Source organism: Rattus norvegicus, chromosome 5 (assembly GCF_021556685.1).
Source record: "Rattus norvegicus strain SHRSP/BbbUtx chromosome 5, alternate assembly SHRSP_T2T, whole genome shotgun sequence".
In the NCBI taxonomy this organism is placed as follows: domain Eukaryota; kingdom Metazoa; phylum Chordata; class Mammalia; order Rodentia; family Muridae; genus Rattus; species Rattus norvegicus.
The window spans coordinates 8078522-8105223 of record NC_141538.1 but is presented as its reverse complement, the minus strand read 5'-3'; the positions used below and the strand labels follow the sequence as shown (position 1 = coordinate 8105223).

At 41.6% G+C, this 26702-nt stretch overlaps 1 protein-coding gene across 19 annotated transcripts in view; it reads right to left on the bottom strand.

Annotated features, from left to right (window-relative positions):
* Nucleotides 1–26403, bottom strand: part of Stau2 (staufen double-stranded RNA binding protein 2) — a 245859-nt gene extending 219456 nt beyond the window's left edge. For 4 of the 19 annotated variants that reach the window (XM_087660250.1, XM_087660256.1, XM_087660253.1 and 1 more), the window contains exons 1-2: nucleotides 25773–25944; nucleotides 17594–17660 (exon numbers count right to left, since the gene is read on the bottom strand). In XM_087660250.1, the coding sequence (XP_087516376.1) occupies nucleotides 17594–17611 (18 nt within the window). In that variant the 5' untranslated portion in view covers nucleotides 17612–17660; nucleotides 25773–25944. 19 annotated transcript variants of the gene reach the window in all.
* Between the last annotated feature and the right edge of the window lie 299 nt (nucleotides 26404–26702).

The window sequence follows — 26702 nt, the reverse complement described above, 5'->3', positions numbered from 1 at the left end:
TTTTGTATTTATGAATGTTTTCTTTAAGAAGAAGCAAACTGTGCTCCATTTTCATAAAGCTCCTTTACTCTTTTGTGAAAATTACCAAGATGAATTTAGAATATACCCTTTTAGAGACGCGTGTAAAATATATTTGTATTTGTATATGTAGTCATAAAGAAGTAGTCTTGCTATATCGGGCTTTCAACTCACATTTACAGCATTAAGACTTGAGTTTTCTCAGACACTGTCTCCCTAGGATATTGGGATTTTGACTGACACTGACTTCTGTGTGGCATTTTAACTGATACAGACTTTCCCCGGCACTACTGCAGTGGTAGCTTTTCATCCATCCCATACTGAGGCATTTAGGAGCTGAATTCTTCACTCTCTTAAAAGCCAAGTGGCTCTCAGAATGACTGTGCCAAACAACCTTACAATGCTTCAAACGTGAAAATGTGAAGTAAAGTCTCATGTCTAATTTCATTTACACTGATGCTTACCTGACGATGTCCACCAATGTCTGAACTTTTTCTGCAGTCCCGAGTTACTAGTGAAGTTAGCCATTTTGTTACAGCTCACTGTGAAGGGCCTCTGTTGGGCTTTATGGATTATTTTGTATGTAGTTGCTATCAATGTTTTTCTACTAAGGTTTATGCTTTTTATGTCTTAAGAAATTCTTTCCTAGGTCACAAGGCTCGTTAACCCTCTGCTGCTCTGTGAGGTGAAAGCCCGAGTAGGACTGAGGCAGAAGCATGTCTTAAGCTGAGGACTTCAGAACCAGTCTGAGCAACACAGGGAGACCCTGTCACAATAAAAAACAATAAACGTAAATAGAAGAATGAAAGAGGAAGGATCTGCTTCACTCAGAAGACACTGTAAGGTTAAGTTTAAATGCGTGCTATGGTCTGCTACAGTAGATTTGAGGTACTGAGTTTTTAGAGTACTTTCTAAATACTGGAGTAAATTATTTTATCCTATGTTTTCCTTTATCTCATTTATAGACACATTTAACTTTTTTAGTTTTTATTTAATCTCCCATTAATCAAGGCCGAAAATATTTAGGATCTAAGCATAAGACATGTAAGTACATTAGTTTCTGCTAAGGCAGTAATAATGTATGGAGAATACTTAAAAGAAAAAAAGCAACTCAGGAACCTCATGTACAAACTTATAGTATGGTTTACTATATAAAACAAAATTCATTTAAATTTGTAAAGTTCTTAACAGGAAAATAAATATGGTGCAGTTCTCTGATTATGAACGCCAGGCTTAAGAAATGGCTTTTCGAGAAGGCTACACAGATTCTCAGTAGAACACAAGCAACGACGGTGAACTGAAGCAAAGAGACTGAGTCAGTGCAGCCACTGGTGGCACAGCTGGTCTGATGCCTTCAGCATCCTAAGTGTCCTGCGAACTGAAACAGAACTAGTCAATATTCTGAAAGAGACCAAAAATAGATAAAAGTCTGGAGAGATTTAGGAAAACCTACCTTCTAAGTAATTCACTATGAATCATGCAAAGAAGCACTTTATATTCATTCATTCCACTACAGAAAATTTGATGATCTGATGCTACAATCAATATTAGTTCTCATTACCATGACATGAACTGTCCCAAGCACAAGAAACAGACAGCTTACTGGATATATTTAAAAAGCAGAAACAGGCAGATATGGTAATGCATGTCTGAAATCCCAACACTCAAGAACCTACAACAGGACCACGAGTGGAAGATCAACCTGCACTATATAGCAAGCCTCAAAATACATAAATAAATAAAATGATAGCTAGATGGATGAAATCAAATATTAAAAGTAAGAAATCATTGATGTGGTAAAATGTTGCCTAATCCATTTCATTCTATAATACTATGAACTCACATTAATAATGCAAAAAGTATTAAAAGCATACCTGTCATAATGTGAACATTTTATAGATGAAAATGTTTAGCTGTATAATCTTTAAATATAATTTATATTTATGCAATCCTTGTTTGATAATAAAACTTAATCTAAATCCTTTTCAGGAAGTACCAAGTAGTAAAGTATAAACCTTTAATTTCATTTATTTGAACTTTTCCTTCATAAAACTAATATGAATCCAATAAAACAGTTTATGATGAGTGTGGTGCAAGAACCTGTTTGATAAAGCTTCATAACTAAAACCAGCTGAGAGATGGCGACTTTAAAAACAGTCAGTTATCTGTTTCTGATACAACTTTACACAATTTGGGGTTTTTGTCTAGGATAGGGTGTTAGTATGTACAGCCTGTATGTATGTATGTATGTATGTATGTATGTATGTATGTATGTATGTATGTATGTATATGTATGGCCTGGAACTTGCTACTTACCCCCCAAATTGCTCCTAAATCCCTAAGTCTCGCACTTCAGCCTCCAAGAGACTGAGATTACAGACATGAGCCACCCGCTCTTGTCCTCCAGGTAATCAGAAAACTTATTAGGTAACTAGAAACCTCACAGAGCTAGAGAATTTACATAATAATTCTGAAGTCATACCAAAGGTATGAAAAAGTAGCTACAAAGGGATCGAACAAAGCAGTCTACTAAACAGTAAAGAGTTACAGCCTTACTTTTGGAGGCTCTAACTCAGCAATCCAGCTGCACAGCAGGCTTTAGACCCTCTGGGTGTCATTCCCAGCAATGGGTAGGGAAGACAGACAAACTTAGATACAACATAGCTGTGCACTAACATCCTTATACACACACACACACACACACACACACACGAGAAGGATGCTTGTGTGTGTGTGTGTGTGTGTGTGTGTGTGTGTGTGTAATAAGGATGTTAGTGAAAGGGGTGTTATATATATAAGAATGCCAGAAGGATGCTGGTGTGTGTGTATATATAAAACATAAGGATGTTAGTGTTTTATATATATAACATAAGGATGCTGATATATATATATCGCATAAGGATGCCAGTGTTAGTGTTATATATATATATATATATATATATCATAAGGATACCAGTGATAATTACATAGATAACATAAGGATGTCAGTATTAGTGTTTTATATATAAAACCTAATGATGCCAGTGTTAGTATTATATATATAACATAAGGATGTTAGTGTTAGTATTATACAGATAACATAAGGATGTTAGAGTCACTTGTACATATACATATATGAAATGTAAGGATGTTAATGAAAGGGACACAGGGATTCTTAACATTTTATGTTTCTTAAAATTAAATAAAATATGTATAACATATACACATACAATTTAATTAAGGTTACAACTTGGGGTGATAAAGCTCCCACCAAAAGCCTCAATGCTAAACATAGAAACCTCTTCTCCAGTTGTTGGTCAAAGGGTTGCAAGAGACCCTCAGAACAGCATAGGCTACTTTTGTAACCCTCTGTTGCCTCCCAGAAAAAGAAGGCCAGACCCTATTGATGAAAACAGCAGATCTAGAACTACATACACCAGGCTGGCCTTGAACTCACAGAGATCCACTCACCTCTACCTCCCGAATGTTGCGACTGAAGTTGTGCACCACAACCCCCTGTATTATGTCTCTTTGAAAACTATCACTAATATGTGATGAAATGTGATTCATGGATCTGGGCAGCTGAAAGAGTAATACTCTCTTTTACATTAAATAAGATTAACAGTGATAGATTCCACAGTGTAAGACTAACATTGCAGAGGGCCACTGCATATAATGTGACTTTAAAAGTAATGAGATTTTACTTTCCATACAGGAAAATCTACTAAAAGGTTTTTCTCAGTAGATGGTTATATATAATCTATAAGACACTATTAACAATAATATATTATTAATAAGTATAAATTACTTATTATTTATTAAAACTATTGATAATAGTTTTATGAAATTTTATGGCTTTCTAGATGCACACATTCTAAATCAAAATGTTCTATCAGGACAGACTGATTTTATGCATACAAGCACATTCTTTAGCATCCTCTGACACTCATTACCCTTTTCCCCCTTGGGTCACTGGAACACCTTCCATCTCTTTCCACAGAAAAATCCCCAACTGTCATATAAACTATACTTACTGAGTTTCTCCTTTCTATATAATAGAATAGTCTACCTTAATTGATATGAAATTCACTTGCATACAACTAGAATAAAACCTGAATTAAAATATTTGTAAAATATCTGTATATTACAAAAATAACTATCTCAGACAAAAATACAAATATACACTGTATTTTTAGATATACATATCTGCACAAATATTATAAGGTTTCTGAGTCTTGACTATTCAAACTAAAAATATGTTTTCAACATACAGGTGAAATCTGTCTCCAAAAGCGATGTCTAGTAGGAGACACAAGTATACTATTAACAAGCACTACAAATCAGTGTGGTGGGCACTGTGACAAGGCTGTAACAGAGAGGCCTGACACACAGGGGTGTGGAAAAAGAGGTTGTAAAGGACTGTAATAACATTAGTTAAAGAAAACAGGATGTCATCAAGGTCAGAAGACAAGGAAAAGATGGCTCAAGCTTTTCAGAGATATACGGAAGCAAACACAGCCATACATCTGTAATTTCAGCCTTGGGGAAGATGGGGAAGATGGGGCTGGAGGAGTACAAGTTTGTGTCCAGACTTAGCTACACCTCCAAAGAGGAGAGAGAGGGACAAAGGCTAGAGGTATAGTCCACTTGCACATGGCTCTGTGTTGACACCAGTACATGAAACAAATCAAGTGAATCATGAGCAGAATGAAAAATGAATGGGGCTGCAGAGATGACTTGGTGGTTAAAAGCACTGGCTGCTATTCCAGACGACCAGGGTTCAATTCCCAGCACCCATATGATGGCTCACAACTGGCTGCAAATTCAGTCACAGGGGAACTGATGCCCTCTTCTGGCCTCCACTGACACTGCACACACATGCTGCACAGACAAAATACACATAAAATACATATAAAAGGTTAAAAATTTTTATTTAATTTTTTAATTTAATCTTTTTGTTACTTATTCAGTTTACATCCCACTCACTGCCCCCCTCCAGGTCACCCCCCCTCCCCTTCTCTGAGTAGGTGGGGGTTCCCCTGGGTCCCCCTACCATGGCACTTTAAGCCACTGAGAGGCTAAGGGCTTCTTTTCCCACTGAGGTGAGACAAGGCAGTCCAGCTAGTAGAACATATTCCATGTACAGCCAACAGCTTTTGGGATAGCCCCTGCTCTAGTTGTTCAGGACCCACATAAAGGTCAAGCTGCATATCTGCTGCATATGAGCGGGGAGGCCTAGGTCCAGCCGGTGGATGGGAGATCTGCAATAAAGAGAGACTGAACCAGAACCCACTAAAGCAGCAGACATTTCCTACATCAGAGCTCACAGTAGCAGACGCCCTACAGAACACATGCAAGTCAGAGCTGCTGCCAGTGAGGCCGCACACCTACTGGTGTCCCAGCAGCTCCCTCCACACAACACTCATTCCCATCCTTGTGTCATAAAGGACACAGCCCCTCCCCATCTCCTTCCCAACTCCTGTCTTTCTCATCTCTGCTCTTGGAGGGAACTCATCAGAGATTGCACGGGGAAAAAAGGCAAAAAACAAAGCAAAATTAAACAAAATCAAAGATGAAAGAACTTTGCCTCTCCTAGCTTTTGATCCTCTAAGGAAAACGCAGCCATCTGCCCAGAGCTAACAGCATGAAGTTTCCCACTCAAAGTGGACGTGGCACTTAACCTGTCCACACAGAGCCCACTGTAAGACCGCTCAGGCTTTGAACTCCACTACATCTATCCACTAGAAAAAGCAGCAAGTTCATACCAAAAACATAATAAATTCCAAAATAATTAAAATGCAAAAGACACTTTGACTACGTATTTGTTGTAATCCTGTAACACAAAAGACTTTTCTAGATAAAAAAAAAAAAAAAACTTAGACGCCACTATGCAAAAACTGATAGCTAACATGAAAAATGTACTACGTCAGTAAGATAGGAAGAAATATAAATGTTTTAACGCAAATAGCAAGGGAGTGAATTACACACTGTACAATGTTTAAACCAGGCTAAGTCTATCTAACTACTCAAAGTTTATCACTTGTTCATGGTTAAAATATTCTGAAAGCCCTTACTTCTAGCTCCTTGCAATGTATCATTGTTGAGATTTTTAAATTTACACATAAGTACTGGGCAAGGACATGGGTGTGTGGTGGTTTCAATGAGAACGGCTACCAGAGGCTGATACGTTTAAATGCTTAGTCCCCAGTTAGTGGAACTGTCTGGGGAGGATCAGGATGGGTGGCCTTACTAGAGTGAATGTGTCACTGAGGTGCTGGGCTTTAAGGTTTCAAAGCCACACCAGGCCCAATCTCACTTTCTCTCCACCACCACCATGCCAGTAAGTTATGAGCTTTCGACCTCTGCTCCAGCACCATGACTGTTTAGCTCCTTGCTTCCTGGCCATGAGGGCTATAAACTAACCCTCTGAAACCATAGGACCCATTTGCCTTGGTCATGGTGTCTCTTCACAGCAACAGAAAAGTCGCTGAGACAGATGTTAATGGTATTTAGGGGCATAGTGTTGATTAAAATTCAACTGTACCAACCTCTATGAAGGCAGCAACACACACAGGAACTGCATAGGAGATTTAGATAAGACAGTCACAGTGATAATCTGAACAGCAAGTACCACAAAGCAGGCAAACAGGCTATGCATTGACAACAACGGTTTACCCATTCATCCGTCCATGGGTCACGATTCGCTGACAAGGCAAGGACGTTATCATCTAACTGGTCTCATTTTCTTCAAGAGGTATCACATTTAAGTTGACAGTCATCTTAGGCTTTAGTACCATTTGTGGCTCTACTTCCTCTACTCCTGACTTTTGTCTATAAGTGGCTTTATTTCTGAAAGAAGTACTCTGTTCCATCAATTTGTCTGTTTTTATAGCAATACTCTTTCCACTGAGCTTTATTTATAGTTCTTGGATCATGGAGAATTGGCCTCTTAGGTTATTCATTTACTCTGTTATCTTGGCTCGATGTTATTGAATCCTTAAATAAAGTTTTAATGATTTTGCCTATTTCAACAACGAGGTATATAAAAACTGTAATATCATTATCTCAAATCTACAGATTTGGTGGACATCAAGAAAGCTGTCTGGCAACTCATGAAAATGATATACAGCTAGTGTGTGACAGATCTACGTTCCTGCCAAGAGGACTAGTGAACACAGAACCGCTGCTCCAAGGGAAGAGATTATTCTCCTGCAGCCCTCTGGCCACATTTTCTTCCATTCATGAATACACGATCTTTATATATTTCTGTTCAAAGGCTCTCTACTTAAAATGTATACACTGGGCTTGTCACTGAGTCTGACGATCTGGAACCCACACGAAAGAAGACCTGACTCCTGACGCCTGCCAGTTTTCCTCTGACCTCCATACATGCATCATGGCATGTGTGTGCTAACACACAGACACAGACACAGACACAGACACAGACACACACAGACACACACACACACACACACAGACACACACACAGACACAGACAGACACACAGACACACACACACACAGACACACACACAGACACAGACAAACACAGACACAGACACTCACACACACCAGACACAGACACACACAGACCACATACACACACACAGACCACATACACACAGACACAGACACACACACACACAGACACACACACACACACAGACCACATACACACACACAGACACACACAGACACAGACACACACACAGACCACATACACACTCTAAATAAATAAATAAATAAATAAATAAATAAATAAATAAATGTAAGTTTTTAAAGACATGTATATTGTTGATTCGTTAACATTAAATCAGAGCCAAGAGAACATTGTTATCCAGCCGAATCAGAGTTTACCTAATAGGTAATTTTCCCAAAAGGCGCATCAGAGCCCTTGTTAGCTAGGAACACTCACAGCCTTCAATACTGTATGTTGGCACTGTTTTAAGACAAGCGCAGAAGTGCAGCCAGTGTGACAATCAAAAGCTGGCAACGTGAACAGTAAAGGAAGGCAGAGTGGGGGTTGGGGGGACTTGTTCCATCTCAGGTGAGGATGTGTGCAGTAAGGGACTCAGAATTTCCAAAAGTCCATGAGTCTACAAGTAAACATAAAAGTAACATTGCCTTGGGCATCACAAATAATTCAGTGACTAGGACAACTTCTCAGAAATTCAACTCCTAAGATACTGGTAAATAGTGAAGGTCAAGCCCTCCATTTATATAGGTGCTGTTTCATTTCTGTCAGCAGTAATTGTAGTTCTGTTTCCTCTGACATATTTTCTTAGGTTCAAATATTACTATGAAAGTATGGGAGTAGTTTTAGTTTTGCTCTTATGAAGTGACACTTGCTATATAGATGAGGCTAACCTCAAACTTGTATTGATTCTTCTGTCTCTGCCTCACAAGTTTAGGGATTGTGGGTGTGCACATCACCAAATCCAGCTATTTCATATTTTTATGATCCTAAAAGCATTGCTTTTATTTCATTTTAGGAGTCCCATTAGTGTACTTTAGAAATTACTGGCTTTTTATTGCTCTTATATCCTTCAAGCCAGATCTGCTCATTCATTAGCTTTAGTAGGATGCTGCCTGATTTTCTACATAGATGATCTGGTCACTTATGAATTAAGACAAGTGTGTTCCTTCTTTCCCAGTCTGAGTGCCTTTTCTTGCTTACCTGTACTGGCAAGAACAATTATGCAAATAAAAAACTATCCAGGACTAGTGAAAACTAATATCTCTGTCTTTTTTTTTTCAGTTTTTCCTATTCGATTTTCAAAAGGAAGAAAATTCTGATATATACTATAACAAACTTAAAATGTACTAAATTAAGCCACTAACAAAAGAACAAATATATACAATTATATTTCTATGAAGGTAAGAGTAGTCAAACACAGTCAGAGGGTACAATGATGACGTCAGAGGCTCAGGGGAGGAGCAACGGGAGAAGTACGCATTTAACTACATTTCCAGTTTGGGAAAACTATAAAGCTACAAGATTATTGACAGTAATAAGCATGGAAGATAACTAATCCACAGAACCGTACATGTCACCATAATAAATTTTATTATGTAAATTTCAATAATTAAAAAAACCATGACTTTTTGAAACGTATTTTCAACTAGAAGAGAATGCTGAGGCAACAGACGTCGTCTTTCATTAAAGACGCTGCTCTGCTCTTCTGGCTGGAAATTCCCACAAACATCTTATATCCATCCGTATCTCTATTACTTGTTCAGGGCTAAAGATGGAGCTTAACAGTACAGGGTTTGCCTGGTACCTGTGGGCTGGGGAGGGGGAGTATTGCAGAGTACGGACGTCTATTTGTCTTGGGCTGGTCTGAAGACTTCCAATTAGGATTTCTGCTTTTCAGCCATTAATGACAGTGGTTCCTTTAAGGTCTGTCTCTTCCACTTTTGGTTCACTGATTTCGTTTTTGGAACTGGCTACATGTTTACTGAAAACTGCGAGCCACAATGCAATGCTGTCTCCCTCTCCGGGGCCCCATTATTGCACGACTCTCCATCCTATGCTTCCTTCTGAACATGCAGAATTTACAGATTCAAGACCACTCCTTCCTCCTCCTGCCTTATCTGCTATCAATCTAGCTGGAATTTTAACCTCAAGTAACCTCCTTGTTTCTCAGAGTTCCATCGAGTATATTTTACATTTTCCTCCTATTCCTACATTCTCCTCCTATTTCCTCTCCTCTCTAAAGATTCAGAGCATGCTGACAGCAGCTTTTACACTTTTGTCTACAAAAATCAGTCTTTGTAGTCCGTGTTTTATCAGTCTTGTATTTTATGTGAAAGTAACATAAGATCAAATTAATCTATTAGGAGCAAGCAAGACACTGGCTTTACAACTCACAGCACTTTACAATCACTAACGGATCTAATTACAGAATGTTTTCTTCTAGAAGGGAGCTCCATGACAAGTAGGCAGTTCTGAGCCTGTATGTTACGACACCTACAGGGATCACGTGTCATAGCAACATTATGTACATAACAGTGGCAAAACTACAGTTATGAAGTAGCAAAAAAATAGTGTTATGATTGGGCATCAGCACAGCATGAGGAACTCTATTAACGGGTTGCAGCCGTGAGGAAGGTGAGGAGCACTGGCAGACCCTGGCAACCATGGATTCTGTTCCTCAGGATTACCTGTCCTGGATATTCCAATGGATGGAATCGCAGCATATGGGACTCTGTATACTCGATCCTTCAACACAGTTTTAAGACTCGCCTACACGAGGACATGCATCGATACATTTTTATATCTAGGTTCTGCTTCCTGGAGTATAAATATCAATCTGCTCAGCCATCCATCCGTGCAGACTTGGTCTGTTTCTCGTCTCTCTATCGAAAACTACGATGAAAGCATATACGTAGGGCTGCTGGTTTTTAACCCCCCAGGATATGTTTTAGATAAAAAAAAAAAAAAAAATCACTGAATCATGGCAATTCCATGCATTAGTCTAAGGGATGCTCCAACGTTTCCACAGACGATTGATTCACCATTTAAAACTCCCATTAGAAGGATATGGAAGTTCACATTGCTCCAGCCCTGGCAAAGGTGTGCTAATCTTTTGACTCTCGCTACCATCCTAGCACATGTGTAGTATCTCGTGGGCCTTCTGATTTATTTGGTCTGGTACACAGTCAAGTATTCTTTTCATGGACACCTTGGTGCCTTGTATACGCTTCTATATAGTGCTATTTACCACACGCACGCACGCGCACACGCACGCACGCACACACTTTTCACTTGATGAGAGAGCTTTAAATACATGTGCCTGCGTGACGCTCAGACTGGCCTTCACCTATACTGAAACGCCAGCATACTGCGTGGCCAGAGCGACCGGCAAGCACTATCACAACCCAGTTCTGAAGTCTAGAACACACATGCAAGCTTTGTGAAGTGTGTAAGTAAGGAACTAAACCCACTGTTTTATATGTTCACCTTTAAATGTCCCAGAATAACCTGAAGAGTCTATTCTTTCCCCGATGGTCTTGTTATTCTTGTCACAAACAAAACAAAACAAAAACCCAAAACAACAAAAAGTGCGAACTGATTTATTTCTATAATGCCCATTTCCTTCTACTGCGCCATAAGTCATCTTTACTGCCAACAGTTTCCTGTTTGGATTACTGCAGTAAAATTTCATGCAGAAAGTAAGACTTCTCCACTTTGTTCCTGTCACTGCTGCTCGGATTTGGGCCTGTTCTTATTGTGTGTGTCTGAAGATGATCTTTTACCTTTCATTATTGCCCTAATAAAGATTACACGGAGTCGGGAAGCTGCAGGAGATAGTGTTGTCTCAGTCATGCTAAGCCTCTCTACCCATCTAGGTCTGATTCATTCAACAATGTTTCGTGGTTTAAGACCTTCATACGCAAGTCTACTCCTTTGTAAGTATTATTAAAAATGTATTTAGTGTTGGGGGAAAGCACACACCACGGCAAATGTGTGGAAACGCCAAGGAATCTTGTCTCTTTCCAACGTGTGGGTCCTAGAGATGGAACTCTCCTCCCCAGGCTTAGCAACCTGCGCCTTTATGAGCTAAGCTGTCTCACTCGCTCATAAACAAATTTTTAATTCAGATTGTTCATTACTAGCATACAAAAGCAACAATTTTTATATATTCTATGTGCATCAATGCATGTTCAATTTGGTTATTGATTTTGTGTGCATAGATTCATAGACATTTTCTAAACAGACAATCACAGGCATCTGAAAATGGCTTTATTTCTTCCAAGTGTACCTGTATTTCTTTTTCTTGTGTAACTGTCCCTGCTACAATGTCTACTGCAGTTGGCTGAGAGCACTTGTGGTGGTTTAATAAGAACGCCCCACAGGCTCATTTATTCACAGCTTCCTTATCGGGAAGCAGCACTGCCTGAGAAGTATTAGAAGGTGTGGCCTTGTTGGTGCAAAGTATCATGGGTGATGGGAGGAAGGGATGGGGAGGTCTTCGAGGTTTCAAAAGCCTAAGCCAGGCTCAGTGGCTCTCCTCCCCTGCCTGAGGACCTGGATATAGAACTCTCAGCTACTCCTCCAACACCACATGTGCCTGCAGGCTGCCATGCTGCCATGCTGCCTGCTAAGATGATCATGCACTAGACCTGTGAGACTGTGAGCCAGCCCCAATGACAAGTTTTCCTTTATAACAATCGCTGTGGCCGTGGGGTCTCTTCACACAGTACAGTAGTGAATGAAGAGACTGGCAGGAGACATCAGACACAAAAGAAACTGGACAGACCTCGTCTATTATTAAATGTATCTGGGGGTCTTCATACTTATACACCACAGCTCTCTGAGGACCTCTGACTAGCATTTAATAAAAAGAAATGTAAAAATTTACTGTGGCACTAACTAGAACATAAAGTCTGCCCAACACATGGGCTGATTACATTTCAGGACTTCTAAACTGAAGATGGTAAAATTACTCCAGAACTTTATACGTAGTATAATGACAGTGTAAAAACAATATATTCACAAAGAAATATACCCTCATAGAAAAGTGCTCAAGTGTACACCACAAAAAATGCTAGCAGAGATTATCTCTATAACAGAATGTGTAACTCTCTACGGCTTTTTTTCTTTATCCACACCATCCATTTTTCCACAGTATAAACATACCCCCCCAGCATAGTATTTTATTAATTATTTGGGAATTTTATACAATGCACCCTGATCACACTCGCTTCCCATTCCCCCAACTCTTGTGCCCTGCCCCCTCAGAAACCCCACCGAGTTCAGTAAGTGTTGTCCACACACTCACTGAAGTGTACTCAAACTCTGAGTGGCCAGTCTCTTAAAGAAAACTTAGTCATGTACCTCGTCCAACCACCCTCCCCTGGAAGCCATCAACTGTGAAGAGATATACTTCAGCATCTTTAAGTTACATTTCTAAAGAACCCTCTTCAATGACTCCTGTCTGGACTATTTCTTTTTGAAATAGACTATTTTCTATTTCTTTCTATTTCTTGATAAGGGTGTCACAAAAGCCTTCAATGTCTCTCATTCTTAGGATTTAAATCTGCAGTCATAGATACCACTACAAACCCATAGCACTGGGTGGCAGCATGGAACATGGACTTTCACATGGGTTCCAGCAACATCACAGATAGATCATGGTCATCAATATGGTCTCCCATCAGCTGCCCACAGCACGGACAACATGGTTTTCAACAGCAGCACAGACCGCCGGCATCAACACACCTTCCGTCTAGAGCACAGATCATGTACATCAACATGGCTTCCAGTGGCAGCATGGACCACGGACTTAAACCATGGCTTCTGATGGCAGCACAGATTATTGACATCAACATGGTTCCAACATGGTTTCAGCAGGCACCAAGGATCACAGACATCGTCATGGCCTCTAGTGGTAGCACAGATCACCAGCAGTAGCATGGCCTCCAGCAGCAGCACAGTAGTGCTTCAAGGAGACTCAATCCAGAAAATGATCCACTCTTCATCTCTGACGTCCTGCTCAGAGTCAGGCCTATCTTGAAGCTTGGCAGATCCAGGGGCAGGATCTTCGAGAGCTCCATCCTGTTTGCAGCCTTCAGTAAGCGCCTGGTGCTCTTCTCCCCGAAGCAGGGAGAGCAATGGGGGCAGTGGCTGCAGCTGTGGCTCCATGCGGCACGCCAGGCCTGCAGGAGATGGGGGAACAGGGGCAAGGTGGCTGGTAGAGACCTGACCCTCCCACAGCCCAAGGACCTGCTTCCACAGCCACCGCCATCTCCAATTCTACCACTCAGTTCCAGTGTCTTTCCCATCGAACAACCATTCATTTATTAAAGAGGCGTTTACATCTGCTGTGTGTCATAGGGGATATTATTTTGCCCAAATAGCTTTACATGCAAATATTTACTACAACAAGTCACTCATTTGGTTCAAGGTTTCTGAAGCACCATACATACTCCAGGCGGCTGCACATCTTTCTCTCCTAATTAACAACCCACTCCTAGCTTGTACCCCATCCTCCCTGTATTGGCTGGTTTTGTACATCAACTTGACACAAGCTGGAGTTACCACAGAAAAAGGAGCCTCCCTTGAGGAAATGCCTCCATGAGACCCAGCTGTAAGGCATTTTCTCAACTACTGATCAAGGAGGAAGGGCCCATTGTGGGTGGTGCCATCCCTGAACTGGTGGTCTTGGGTTCTACAAGAGAGCAAGCTGAACAAGCCAGGGGGAGCAAGCCAGTAAGTAACATCCCTCCATGGCCTCTGCATCAGCTCCTGCTTCCTGACCTGCTTGAGTTCCAGTCCTGACTTCTTTGGTGATGAAGAGCAATGTAGAAGTGTAAGCTGAGTAAACCCTTTCCTCCCCAACTTGCTTCTTGGTCCTGATGTTTGTGCAGGACTAGAGACCCTGACTAAGACACTCCCCAAGTGGGGAAGGCATCAGGGCTCCAGGCTGCTCTGCTGGCCTAGCAGACAGTGTGATGAGAGGTGTCTCCGTCATTGTATTCTACCACCTTTGTTCTAATTCTATAAAAACGCTTCCTAAAAGCATTTTCCCATAAGATCTGCCTGTTTTTAGTATAACATACTTTTTTTTTTAAGACAGGGTTTACACAAAGCACCCCTTATTTCACAATTATAGTGTTAGATTTAATATCAAATAATTATAATGACATGACATAATGCAGTTATTCATAAATGCTCGGTTTTAATCAATTTTAGTGGTACATACAAAAGAATATGTTAGGATAAGAAAAAGGTGCAGTTATTTGTGATTAATTAAGGAGGGAAATTCTTCCAGATAAACACTTAGAACTAACCTTAGAAAGAGCATTAAAATCAAATAGTAAAATATTTGTTGCTTCATGAGGGTCAGCTTAAATCCTTTTTCATCATTTTTACTTTTATCTTGCAAATTCCCCCTCTCATGAGAAAGCCATGGCCATAAAAATAAAATAAAAGTCACTCCAAAGTTTAATAATTCAATTTAAGCTTGGCTAGTGAGAAGAAAGTCTTTACATCTTTTTTTTGTTTTTGTTTTTTTGTTTTTTTTGTTTTTTGTTTTTTTTGAGATTTCTCAGCTGGATTTTGGTCTTGCTTTTTTTTTTTTTAATTTAGAGAATACTTTATTAGTTTTTGTAATCAAACCCACGTATATAAGACCTTACATATTTAATACAGTGTGTTACCCCTGTACAAATGGAAAAAACTTAAGTTCAACATTTCTAGACCAATATGGCTGTTAATTTCTGTACAGTGCCAACTCAACACAGTAAACGGGGATACTTTTTTCGAAAGTTGACAGCACAGGTAAAGTTTCAAAAAATTCAAATTATATATCTGTATATATATATTTATATTTATATAAAAAGACCAATAATAGCAGTGTGTTATGCATCAACAGCAGCAACAGCTTTTCCAGGTTCTGCAGTCATCTGAACAAAACTGTAGAGACATCCAGCACAAGTCTTTACATCTTAACTATTCCTCTCTGATTTGAGCATTTTGAAGAAATGAAACAGTCAATAGTAAGGAATCCCTAATTGATCCTGGTAATCCATGCCTTTATTAGTTGATTTCATCTACCTCCAATCACTAATTAAATTTTCTAGGCAAATCCCAAGGGATCGTATACAATTCCTAATTCAGTAATGTGCAACGTATGGAGTGAGTGACCCGCATTAGTATTGATCCTTCACTAACTTTCAATGCATGTGGTTAAACATAAAGATGAGTAGTCATTTTCCCCTATCTATACAAACATACAAAACATCGTGTTCTAATTATACCCAGTGTGACAACAAAGAGCTGCTGGAAATTACTGAATGACAGCTGTGTACCTACAATAGTCCTAACTAAGACAGTTCTTACAAGTCATGCTGCTATTTCCAACGTGACGAAGCACAGTGCATGCTCAGGGCTCCTCAGGCCTCCACTAAATGTCTCTGATAAAAGCAATATTTCTTGTACAAGAAGATTTCTGTATGTCTCTGTCTCTGTCTCTCTCTCTCTCTCTCTCTCTCTGTCTCTCTCTCTCTGTCTCTCTCTCTCTCTCTGTGTGTGTGTGTGTGTGTGTGTGTGTGTGTGTGTGTGTGTGTGTGTGTGTGGTGGAGGGAGAGGGAGATCAAAGAATAACAGAGTGCTTTTACTGACCGGCGCTTGTGTAATGGGAGGTTATACAATACCTGAACGAACAACACAATTGTGTAGATGTCTGCTTTAGTAACAACACTGCTGTTCATTCTCTCATGTAATGACTATATTTTTTAGAAAAGAAACTATTTAAATGTAGAACTAGAAGAATAAGCAAGCAAAACCACTATCTTCTTGCAGGAGACAAATGTCACACAAATCAGTCATCCCTCAGGGTCTCTTACATGCCAAAGCCTGCAGATGCTCAAGCCCTAAATGCATATGCTGAGCTCATGCCCAAGTTTACAGAAATCACCCTGAATACTTTAAATCATCTGCAAGTTAGTTATGATACCCAGGATGACGCTGAAGCTGTGTATAGCTATTGTTTAGGAACTAGGTTTAACAGAAGGAATATGGTTTCTAATATTTTTAACCTGTGGCTGATTGAAATTACAGATGTATTACCAAAAACATATCCACAGATGCAGAAAACTGTATCTTCAATTTGACAATAGCTGCAAATGCCATAAGAAAAGTAAGTTAAAGAGCAGAATGCTATTGAGATTCACTAGACTTGGGGTCAGGTGAACCCAAATAAGGGATGGGTTTTGCAGTCCAGGATAGCCTGTGCAAGTAAGGTCCACAAGCTGGAATGGCCTTGCCCAATCCAGATTGGAAGCATTCAGATTCTTTTTCAAGTGCTTGTAAGGTTTGTGATGATCCCCAAGTTAGAGATAAATCTGACACCTACAGTGTGACTCTACCTCAGAGAGGCCTAAACAGAAAAGCTTGAAGTCACTGATGTAGTAGCATTCGGGGTACAGGAATCAGTTCTTAAGGTGGGTGAACCTGACTGTGGAGGGATTACTTTCTTAAATCACAGAAAACAGAAAAATCACGTCTACTTTGACTTAAAAACAAATAAGCTAGAAAATATTTTTATAATATTGGAGCTACAATATTGTTTGTTAAAGAAAGGTAAAATTCAGTTTATATAGTTCTTAGAGGAATGCCAAGCCCTAAGGAAAACTTCTTCCTTAATGAGTCTACAGAATTACAAACTATAGTTTGTTTAGAAGTAACCATCCTTCTTGCCTGTGTAAATGCCCTAGAAAAAGAATCCTTTCTTAAAAATACACTGACACAAGTATCCCAAGATGTATCACTAAAAATGCTTTAAGTCTACAGAACTGCCAGCTAGTGATGTTACTTCGTGATTATGGTTGTTCTGGGCATATCAACACATCCAAGAAAGCTATAACATCAGGAACCTTTGTCCTGCACATTCAGGAGTTACCAACTGTCAGGACGACCACCACTTTACTCAAACAGCCTCTCTCTTTCCCCAGGCCCCAGCGTTTATATAGCATGTACCTCCTTAAGGCAGCAGTCCGTTATGGTTACAGAATAGATAAGATACAATGTTCCAAGGTTCCAGTTTATAGCAAAGTACCCTGTAAGTAAGACATGCCTTAATCAGACTCACCTGATTTATCTGAAGCATGTTAAGACAATATTGATCAAACTTCTGTATCCCTCACAGCTCCAAAAAACTGGAAAATGAAAAACAGAAATAAAGTTCAACTTACCAATTTTAGTGACTTCTGGTTATTCTTAAACACATGTTTTTTACCAAAATCAGTAACAACATGAAGGGACTCGGATTATTACAGAACTTGTATCGTGACAAATGTCCTGTATTTCTGCAATCCAATCCAGTACCCATGCATGCGAGTGGGTACACAAAACGTGGCTAGTGCAACCAGGAAAGCCAATGTTAATTTTAACTTCAGTAAACAGCCACAATTAGTGGATACCATAACAAGCAGTGTTGGCTGCAACTGTTAAACCTTGAGCACCATCTTGCTCTGGAGTTCTTAGACAACTCAAGCAAAAGAGAAGCTGTCAGCAATGCTAGACATTTCAGATCAACATTTTAAACATATAACCCCCTTTCTCCAGTCAGGTTTTGAACACTGAACCCTCGAGGAAGATGTAACTCACACAAGCACTCTCTTTGATGTTATAAAAATAATATGCAATTACCTAGATGGGTATGTTTTTATTATTCTCAATATAAAAGAGTATGTACATAATGTTTGCTTAAAAAAAATCACTAGCAGTGAGAGAGGTAGCTCGGTGGTTAAAAGCACACTCTGCCCTTATGGGAGACTAGAGTTCCGTTACCAGTGCCCACATAGAGGGCAGCTTACAGACACTCGTAACACAGTTCCAGGGGAATTCAACCCTTTTGGCCGCCAATGGCACCTACATTGTGTGCACATATCCACACACATAATTGAAAACAGTATTTTAGACCTCTATTATGATATATCCACCCCAATGATAAATTTGTATTTACTTTCCTTTAGGGCCTAACACTCTGGTTTTGATTTGTTTCGTGTGGTAAATCTCTTCTATATTTAATTTTTAAGTAGATGCCAAAGGAAGGAAGAAAAACACAAAGAGAGAGAGAGAGAGAGAGAGAGAGAGAGAGAGAGAGAGATAGATAGATAGCATGGGCTGTTGTAATGTGAAAATTCACATAAAATATAATGTACCAGTACCTGCCATTATAAAAATTACCAAACAAAACAGCAAAGAGCTTGAATCCCATCACCTAGGCAGAAGTTATTGTTGTAAAATTGTAAAGTTGGCCTCCTCCTCAGAAGCAAAGGTGCATATACTCACATACACACTCATACTGGTCTATCCCTGTCTCAAGATGCAAACTGGAGTCCATCCAAAGTTACTATTAAGCTGGAAACACGGCTCAGTGGGTAAAGGTGCCTCCTGCATAAGCACAATGCCCTGAGCTCAGATAAAAAGGTAGGTACAGCCATATGAACCTGGAACACCAGTGCTTGGGGGAAGGATGCAGAGCCAGGAAGATGATTGGTGTTCTCATAGCCAGTCTAGCCCAAAACAGCAGCCTGAAAATTCAGTGAAAGGCCCTGTCTCAAAGGCGATAAGACAGAGAGCAATACAGTGGGCTACCCAACATCATTCTTTTGCTGCTACACACGCGGGTGGGCATGCACACTTACATGTATATGCACATACATACGTGTGCACACACAATTACCTTGAAACATTGAACACTTCTCACTAGTGTTCTCAGCACCTGTATGTCTTTATTTCTTTTCTAAATGTTTCCCAAACTTTCTAAGGGAATAGGTCTGTCACAGAGGACCTGGCTACTGGTGATTTCTAGTTTCTGTCAGATAACCTTTTGAGCCTTTGCCAAATTATTGTACCTTCACACCCCCCCCCCTTAAACGTTTAAAAGGCAGACTGGTGGGCGGTATCTAACAAACAGGAAGTGAGATGCCACTTCTCAAGTGAGGTGTACAAGTCTCAGATGCACCAACGCCTGCTCATTGGCATTGAAGGATGGCAACCTCTGGTAAGGCACATAGCAGCCAAGTGACAGAAGAGAAGGCAAAGTATAAAGACCAAGGATCCACAACAGAATTCAACCAAGAGCCACATGAAAAAGAGTGTCCACTCAAGCCTTCAGGTTTGCTGGCAGCCCCAAGGGAAAGCCCATTAGCAAAGTCATACAGCAGCAGAGATCAGCGACCTTTAATCCCAGCATGAGGATGCAGAGGAATCTCTGAGCTAAAGGTTAGTTTGGTCTACTGAGCAAGTTCCAGGGCAGCTATAACTACGCAGAGAAACTGTGTGTCCAAAAAGGAAAAAGAGGAAGAAAAAGAAAAAGAGACCAGAGGTAGCTTAACCAGTGAAACTGCTAGATGTGTATTGCTTTAAGCCCTTACGGCCTGGGATAGCTAATTATGCAACAGTAAATAAGACATCCAGCAATTCAACACTGCCTTTGGGCTTTGGGTATCAGTCTAAAATTAAATCCCTGTTCAGCATAAGCAAACAGAAAAAAATTAGGATTCAAAAGTGATAAATTCCAAAAACATCTACATTTTTAATTCAAAACTTAATTACAACATGTACCAATACAGAGACTCATAACTGGTCAGAGTCCTGAGAATAAATAACTGAGTATCCAATACTAATTGAGACATCTTTGTCACTCCCACAAAGATCAGACCATCACAGAACAGAGGACAGGAAGAACTAAGACCCAGGGGCCTGGGAGGAGCACTATGAAGTAGTGCTGCCCTCCAGACAAGACATGAGGTTACATTCCTACCTCTCAGTGGTAGGCTCACCTGTACAGACCAAGTCAGATAGTAATTCCAGCATGAACGGGAAGGGACTCCACCTCTCCCTGAGGAGCTGCTGGGAGTGAAAGTGTCATTTCTCTTTGCAGTGTGGCTATACATGTTCATGAGGAAGCACTAACTGGACTCTGTGGGTTACTAAAGGAGGAGGAAGAGTACAACACACAAAAGTGGGAAGGGGAAAGATTGAGAGGGTCCAGGGAGATGGGAGGAGGAATATGAAGGTGGATGAAGGTGGTCTGCTCTAACTGGTATGTCTGTGTGTGTGTGTGTGTGTGTGTGTGTGTGTGTGTGTGTGTGTGTATGCATGTGTGTGTATCTAACACACACATGTACACACACACATATTTGCCAAAGAATACATTTAAAATATTTCTAAAATGCATCATACCTTCAATGGTGTTAAAATACACAAGCTACAACTAAAAACACTAGCCCAATTTCCTTTTTTTTCCCAATTTCCTTTTTAATTGAAATAATTAATGTGGGGGGTGGTGAGCTAGAGAGATGGCTCTCTGGGGTTAAGAGCATTTGTTGCTCCTGCAGAGGATCTAAGTTTAGTTCCCAGCACCCACTTGAGAACTCACAGCCATCTGAAACTCTAGTCTCAGGAGATGCCTCTGAATACACTGCACACCCATACACAATTTTTTAAATCTATTTTTAGAAAAAGAAAAAGAAAACAATTCTTTTGGAAGATGAAAGAGTAAAAATGTACTAAAAAATTGATTTAGTGCTCTTTATCTCCCAAAGTTTAACATTTATTAAATACGCGTCAACTCTGTGACCCATCATTTTTTTTAATTAGGTATCCATCTCTAAACAGGAAAAATATTTATATACAGACCTAATATTCCTTTAATACTAGAATGCATCAATATAAGCATACAGAAGATACTGGGGTACATTCTTTAGGTTCTAATCTTGATATACAAAAGGGGTTTTTGACATTAAAAAAATGAAATCACTGGGAACAGACACATTACTCAGTGGCTGCTCTTCCAGATATCCTGAGTCCAATTCCCAGCAAGCACATGGTGGCTCACAACCAAATATAAACTGGATGTGATGCCCTCTTCTGGTGTGTAAATGTACATGCTGACAAAACAGCCAAATACATAAAATACATAAATAGATCTTTTTTTAAAAAATGAAAATATCCATTCATTTAATATTATATATTCCATAAGCCTTTCAAAATTATAATAAGCTACATAAACTGAAACTACTGTGTCTATAACAACATTGTTAATTGGATACCATTCTAAATTATTCATTTTTCCATCAAACAAGCTATATTCACTAAATTTAAAAATCACTTATAAGTATACTATGGATAATTAAGAATTCCAAAGCAGCATATTTCTTTAAGGCTTTGTTTCTTTTTTAAAGATTTGCCCAGCTTATTGTCCTATATTTTAAACAATATGATAGAAAAAAATCAAGACATCAAAAAAACAAAAAAACAAAAAAACAATCCAAAGTTGTTAATACGTTGTCTGTGGTCTCAAAAAAAAAAAAAAAATCCACCTATCCATCCTAAGCACTGTTAGAGAGACCTAGTCACGTGTCTCAAAAACACCCTACGGTGGCAGCCAGGCAGGCACAGGAGGACATGACAGTCCAGATCCCAGGGCACCAAGGAAAGCAGGAGAGGCCGCTGACAGCCAGCTACAGGCAAGGGAAGAGGCGCAGCTCACACGGAGCGAATGGTCCGACTGTGTCTGTGATTTAACAGTCTACCTTCAGCATGAATTAGATTTACATCAGGACCCCTTCTAGTCGCATGTGCTATCCTTACCGACAGGCTACAAACTATACAAACCTGAAGCATCCATCCAGAGCTGCTTGCTCTAGAGAATTCGTGGGATTCACCTTTAAAATGATGTTCCCTGGTTAACAATACTTGCTGCTTTTGCAGCACACCTGGTCCCTGCGCCCAAATGACATCTCAGACTTAGTTTCGGGGATCATCTCAGGCACCAGTCAAGAACATGGTGCACATACATGCAGAAAAAAACACACTAAATATATAAATCTTTTAAACTTCTACGTCTTCATTTTAATTTGTTAAGGTAGGTCCCTTCCAAAAAAACTATTAAGGAATATCCAATTATAAATGTCAATGTTTCCTAAGAGCCAGTGAAAGTTTGTGAACACACGGTTTACTCAGTTATACCTTTACAGACATGCTCCCAGCCCAGGAACAATTACCAGACACAAGCCCATGTCCTGTGCCACATTTTGCCATTTTTGTACTCACTTAATCTCCATCAGCTTGAGATGGAGGTTGGGTTATCTACAATAGCCATGTGCACACTGCTATGATTAGTACCCAGTTGGACAGGTTCAAAACCCTCTTCTCTTCACAAGACACTAAACTATGAAAGACTTGCCTTCTTACAATTTTTTTTCTGGGCCAAAGTTAAGAGCTGTAATGACACAAGCCTGTGATCTTAGCACCTGGGAAGTGGAGCAAGAGGATTAACTTAAGGTTATACCCTTGGCTCCACGGCACTCAAGGCCAGTTTGGGTTCTCAGTCTTAACAGCATCAACAAATGCCAAGAGTTTAATGACTAGGGCAGCTATATAGAACCGTGGGGGATATTCAAAGTCAATCACTGATATACATGCAAGTTGTAAGTATTATGGACAGGATGCATCTAGTATGTTCTGGAACACCTACAAGACAGTATTTCAATGTGACTAATCGTGCAGCACTTAACTCCATGCAGTCTGGTATTAACAGAGTTCAACTTCACATTACCAATAGACTGTTTTCTCTCCATGAATATAAATGATAAGACATAAAGCACTGGGCACAAAAGAAATGAAGGTAAGAGCTACGCACAGTGGTAGGGGAGGCTGAGGTAGGAGGATTGGGAGCTAGGCTACCCAGCAGAGCGTACACACACACACACACACACACACACACACACACACACACACACTAACAATTTAAAAAGGGATGGAGTTGGGCTCAGACCTAGCAGTGTTTTCCTAGCATATGGGAGGACCTAGGGCCAATCAAGTTCTAAAGACAGGGACGGAGAGATGGGTCAGTAGTTAAGCACTGACTGCTCTTCCAAAGGTCCTGGGTTTGATTTCCAAAACTCCCATGGCAGCTCACAACTGTCTGTAACTCCAGTTCCAGGGAATCCAATGTTCTGTTCTGGTTTCCATGGGCAAACATGAAAGGCAGAAGAGAACACAGGTGCAGACATACATGTAGGAAAATATACACATACACATAAAATAATTTAGAAAAATGCTAAAGCAGTTAGGTACAAAAACAGTTCTAATACTTTACTAACTATTCATTCTGGGATGCTTTCTGCATTTTTTCGAATTTTAGATTTTTATCACTATCCTTTTTAGTTTTTAATGTGCATGTGTATGCACATGTGTATGCACATATGAGTGGGACATTAAAATGCCACAGTGGGAACATGGAGGTCAGAGGACAACTTGCCCCACGTGGTACAAATAGAGAACTGGCTCATACTGCATTGTCTCTGCTGTCCTTGAACTCACCATGTGTCAATGAACCTGAGGACCAGAGTTCGATCCCCAGGACCCACATGGTAGAAGACAACAGTAGGTTCACACAAGTTCTCCTATGACCTCCATGATCACGTACAGGGTTGGCAACAAATGACTTTATCCACTGAGCCATCAAGACAGTTCTACCTATTTTTGTAATTGTATAGAAAGTCACTCTTCCCTAGAACTTCATTCCAGGCAAGTCAAGTAAGGGCTATAACATATCTGTCTTATCCACAAATAGTGCAGGGGGATTCTGTGTGTGTGGCAGAGTAAATGATAAATGGACACAATGATAACAGGTGATTTGGGTAAAGTTAGAAGAATGTTCTTTGTATTGTTCTTGTTCTTACAACTTTCCTAAAAGCTAAAATTGTATCCAGACAGGGAGTTAAAAAGTATATGCTACTAGAAATTTATCTACTTGAGTATAGCAACATTTCACAAACACAAAACAATTTCTTAAGGAAAACATTAATTTGAGAAGAATACACTATATATGACCAACCAGTGACAACTAGACATCACTGTGGAGTACATTTCATAAAGTACCGCCATGTCATGCCCAGCTTGAGACAGGTGCCCAAGACTGGCAGTGGCCACATAAACCATGCATGCAGTTAGGCATCACAGATTTGCACACTTAATACAGGCCTGCAGCAAATCCACAATCAAGTGATATTTAAGGTTTTCAGTCAAATAAGAGACAAAGACTTGCTATGCTAGGAATAATCTACGAGGTCTTAGTTTTTTCTTCTTTATTGAATTATAGTTTTCCTTTATAGTTCTTCTATCCATGACAGTACAGTTGAATCGACTTAGAAAGGATGGGGAAGAAACATTCTACTGAACAATTTGACAGTGTTATTATCTTTTTGCCTGCCCAACACCTTTTTTATTTCAAGTGTTACCCCCTCAGAGAACATAAGAATGCATCAGAATCAAATTCCTACTTGAATTAATTAAGTTCCCTAACACTATGAGATCAAGCACTGGATAGGGAAGATTTTCGGTTACTGGAATACATTTAAAGGCTCATCTATATCATCTCTGCGGGATTCAGCCCCTTTTAAATTGCTTAGTGCTTCCATGCCTATTGGATGGTCCGTCTCCACTCAACTACTTCTAAGCTTTTGGGAGATGGCATAGGAAATTCATAATGCAAACTGTTCACATTGCAAAATAAATAATTGCAGGGACTTCCAGACTTGCCCCCCACCCCCACCCCTGAGCGCACGCGCCCAACCAGGCTCCCATTCCCACCCGATACCCAGGTCTCCTAGTTCAATCGCCTTGATTGCCTCTATGAAACTGGCCCCTCACCCTGCCCCGCTCCCCCACCTCACAGAGACCCCACCGAGACCCGAGTCTCTGCCATCACGGTAAGATTCTGCGGTCAAGCTTTGTGTCTCACCCAACTCCCCACGCCCCAGCAAGGTCACTACCGCCAACTACCCCTTTAAGCCGAGCCGTCACGGTCCTAGTTCGCAGGAGGCTCGGCTGAACTCGCCTGTCATAGGCTATATTTTGTCCCCTCGGCCCCACCTCCCTTCCCCATTTCGGCGAGTTACGTCTTCGCCACTTGCCCATTATACAGAAATAGCCACCACCGTCGCCCGGGCCGCGCCGCCCCGACGCCCCTGCAAGGCCCCGGCGGCCTCCGCGCCCTCTCGCCGACCTGCATTTCCCCGACCCTCTCGCCGGGCGCCCGCGCCCCCGCCCTGCCCCGCCCCGCCCCTGCGGACACCTGTGCGGCTCGCCGCGGCACACCCCCCCCCCCCGCCCTGCTCCCCTTCCCCAGGGCGGCCGAGGGCGGCGCGGGAGCGAGGCCGCGAGGGGCGGCCCTGCGGGCTCCCGGCGCTCTGCCTCGGAACCCGCCGGCGGAAGTCAGGCCTGGCGGCGCCGCTCGCACCAGAATTTACCTGCGGGCCACGGACGCCCGGCAGACGGCTCCACATTGGCGAGCGCTCCCGAGAAATGACCCCGCTCTGCCGCCGCCGACGCCGCCGGCTCCCTCCTCGGCCCCCGCCCCCCTCCTCTGCCAGCCGCCCTGCGCTCCCGCCGCGCCCTCCCGGGCCCGCGCCGCGCGCCCCCGCCTGCGCCGCCGCGCCCGCGCCACGCCGCGCGCCCCCGCCCCAGCTCTCTCTCCTCCCCCTCCCTGCCTCCGCCACGGCCGTGCGGCCATTGTTCGCCGCGCCGTTCCCGCCCCCTGGCGGCCGCTGGGACCCCCGCAGCCCCGGACGCTGCGGGGCTGGGGCCTGGGGTCTCGGGCCACGCCAGGGCCCCTCCCGAGAGCCGCTGCGGAAGCGCGCTGAGAGTACCCAGCCCCTCATGGCTCCCGCCCCGCGGCTGCGAAGGTGCTCTAGCACCTCTCCCGCACCGGCTGCCCCTGGGCTCTCTGCGCTGCGGGGCAGCCTGTCCCCAAAACTCTGTTCCTACCTTCCCCGGCTCGATGACCTCCCGCCTCTGCCTAGCTGGGGACCCGCGACCATCCCGCATCCGTTCCGCTGCGGTGCGACGTACGCTTCGGCAGATCCTGCACCTTTCTAGACTGGAGGAGGGAGAAGGGGGCGGAGGCTAGCGAGATATCTCAACCTGGAAACAGAGCCCCCATCACCTGCCCCTCGGCCCTGGCCGAGCGCCAAAGCATCATTCTCCATCGAGAAAAAAAATAAATAATAAATATATAAAAATTGTGTGTCCAGACGAAAACGAAGTCCTTGGAGCTAAAAATGAGGATCGTCTTAAACAGTGTCCTAGATCCTTGGTTTTTTGAAGAGTGCTAGAAAACTCAAATTACTTGTTCATTCTTCCTGGTTTTGATATGGGTTAGGTATGGCCAAATAACGTCA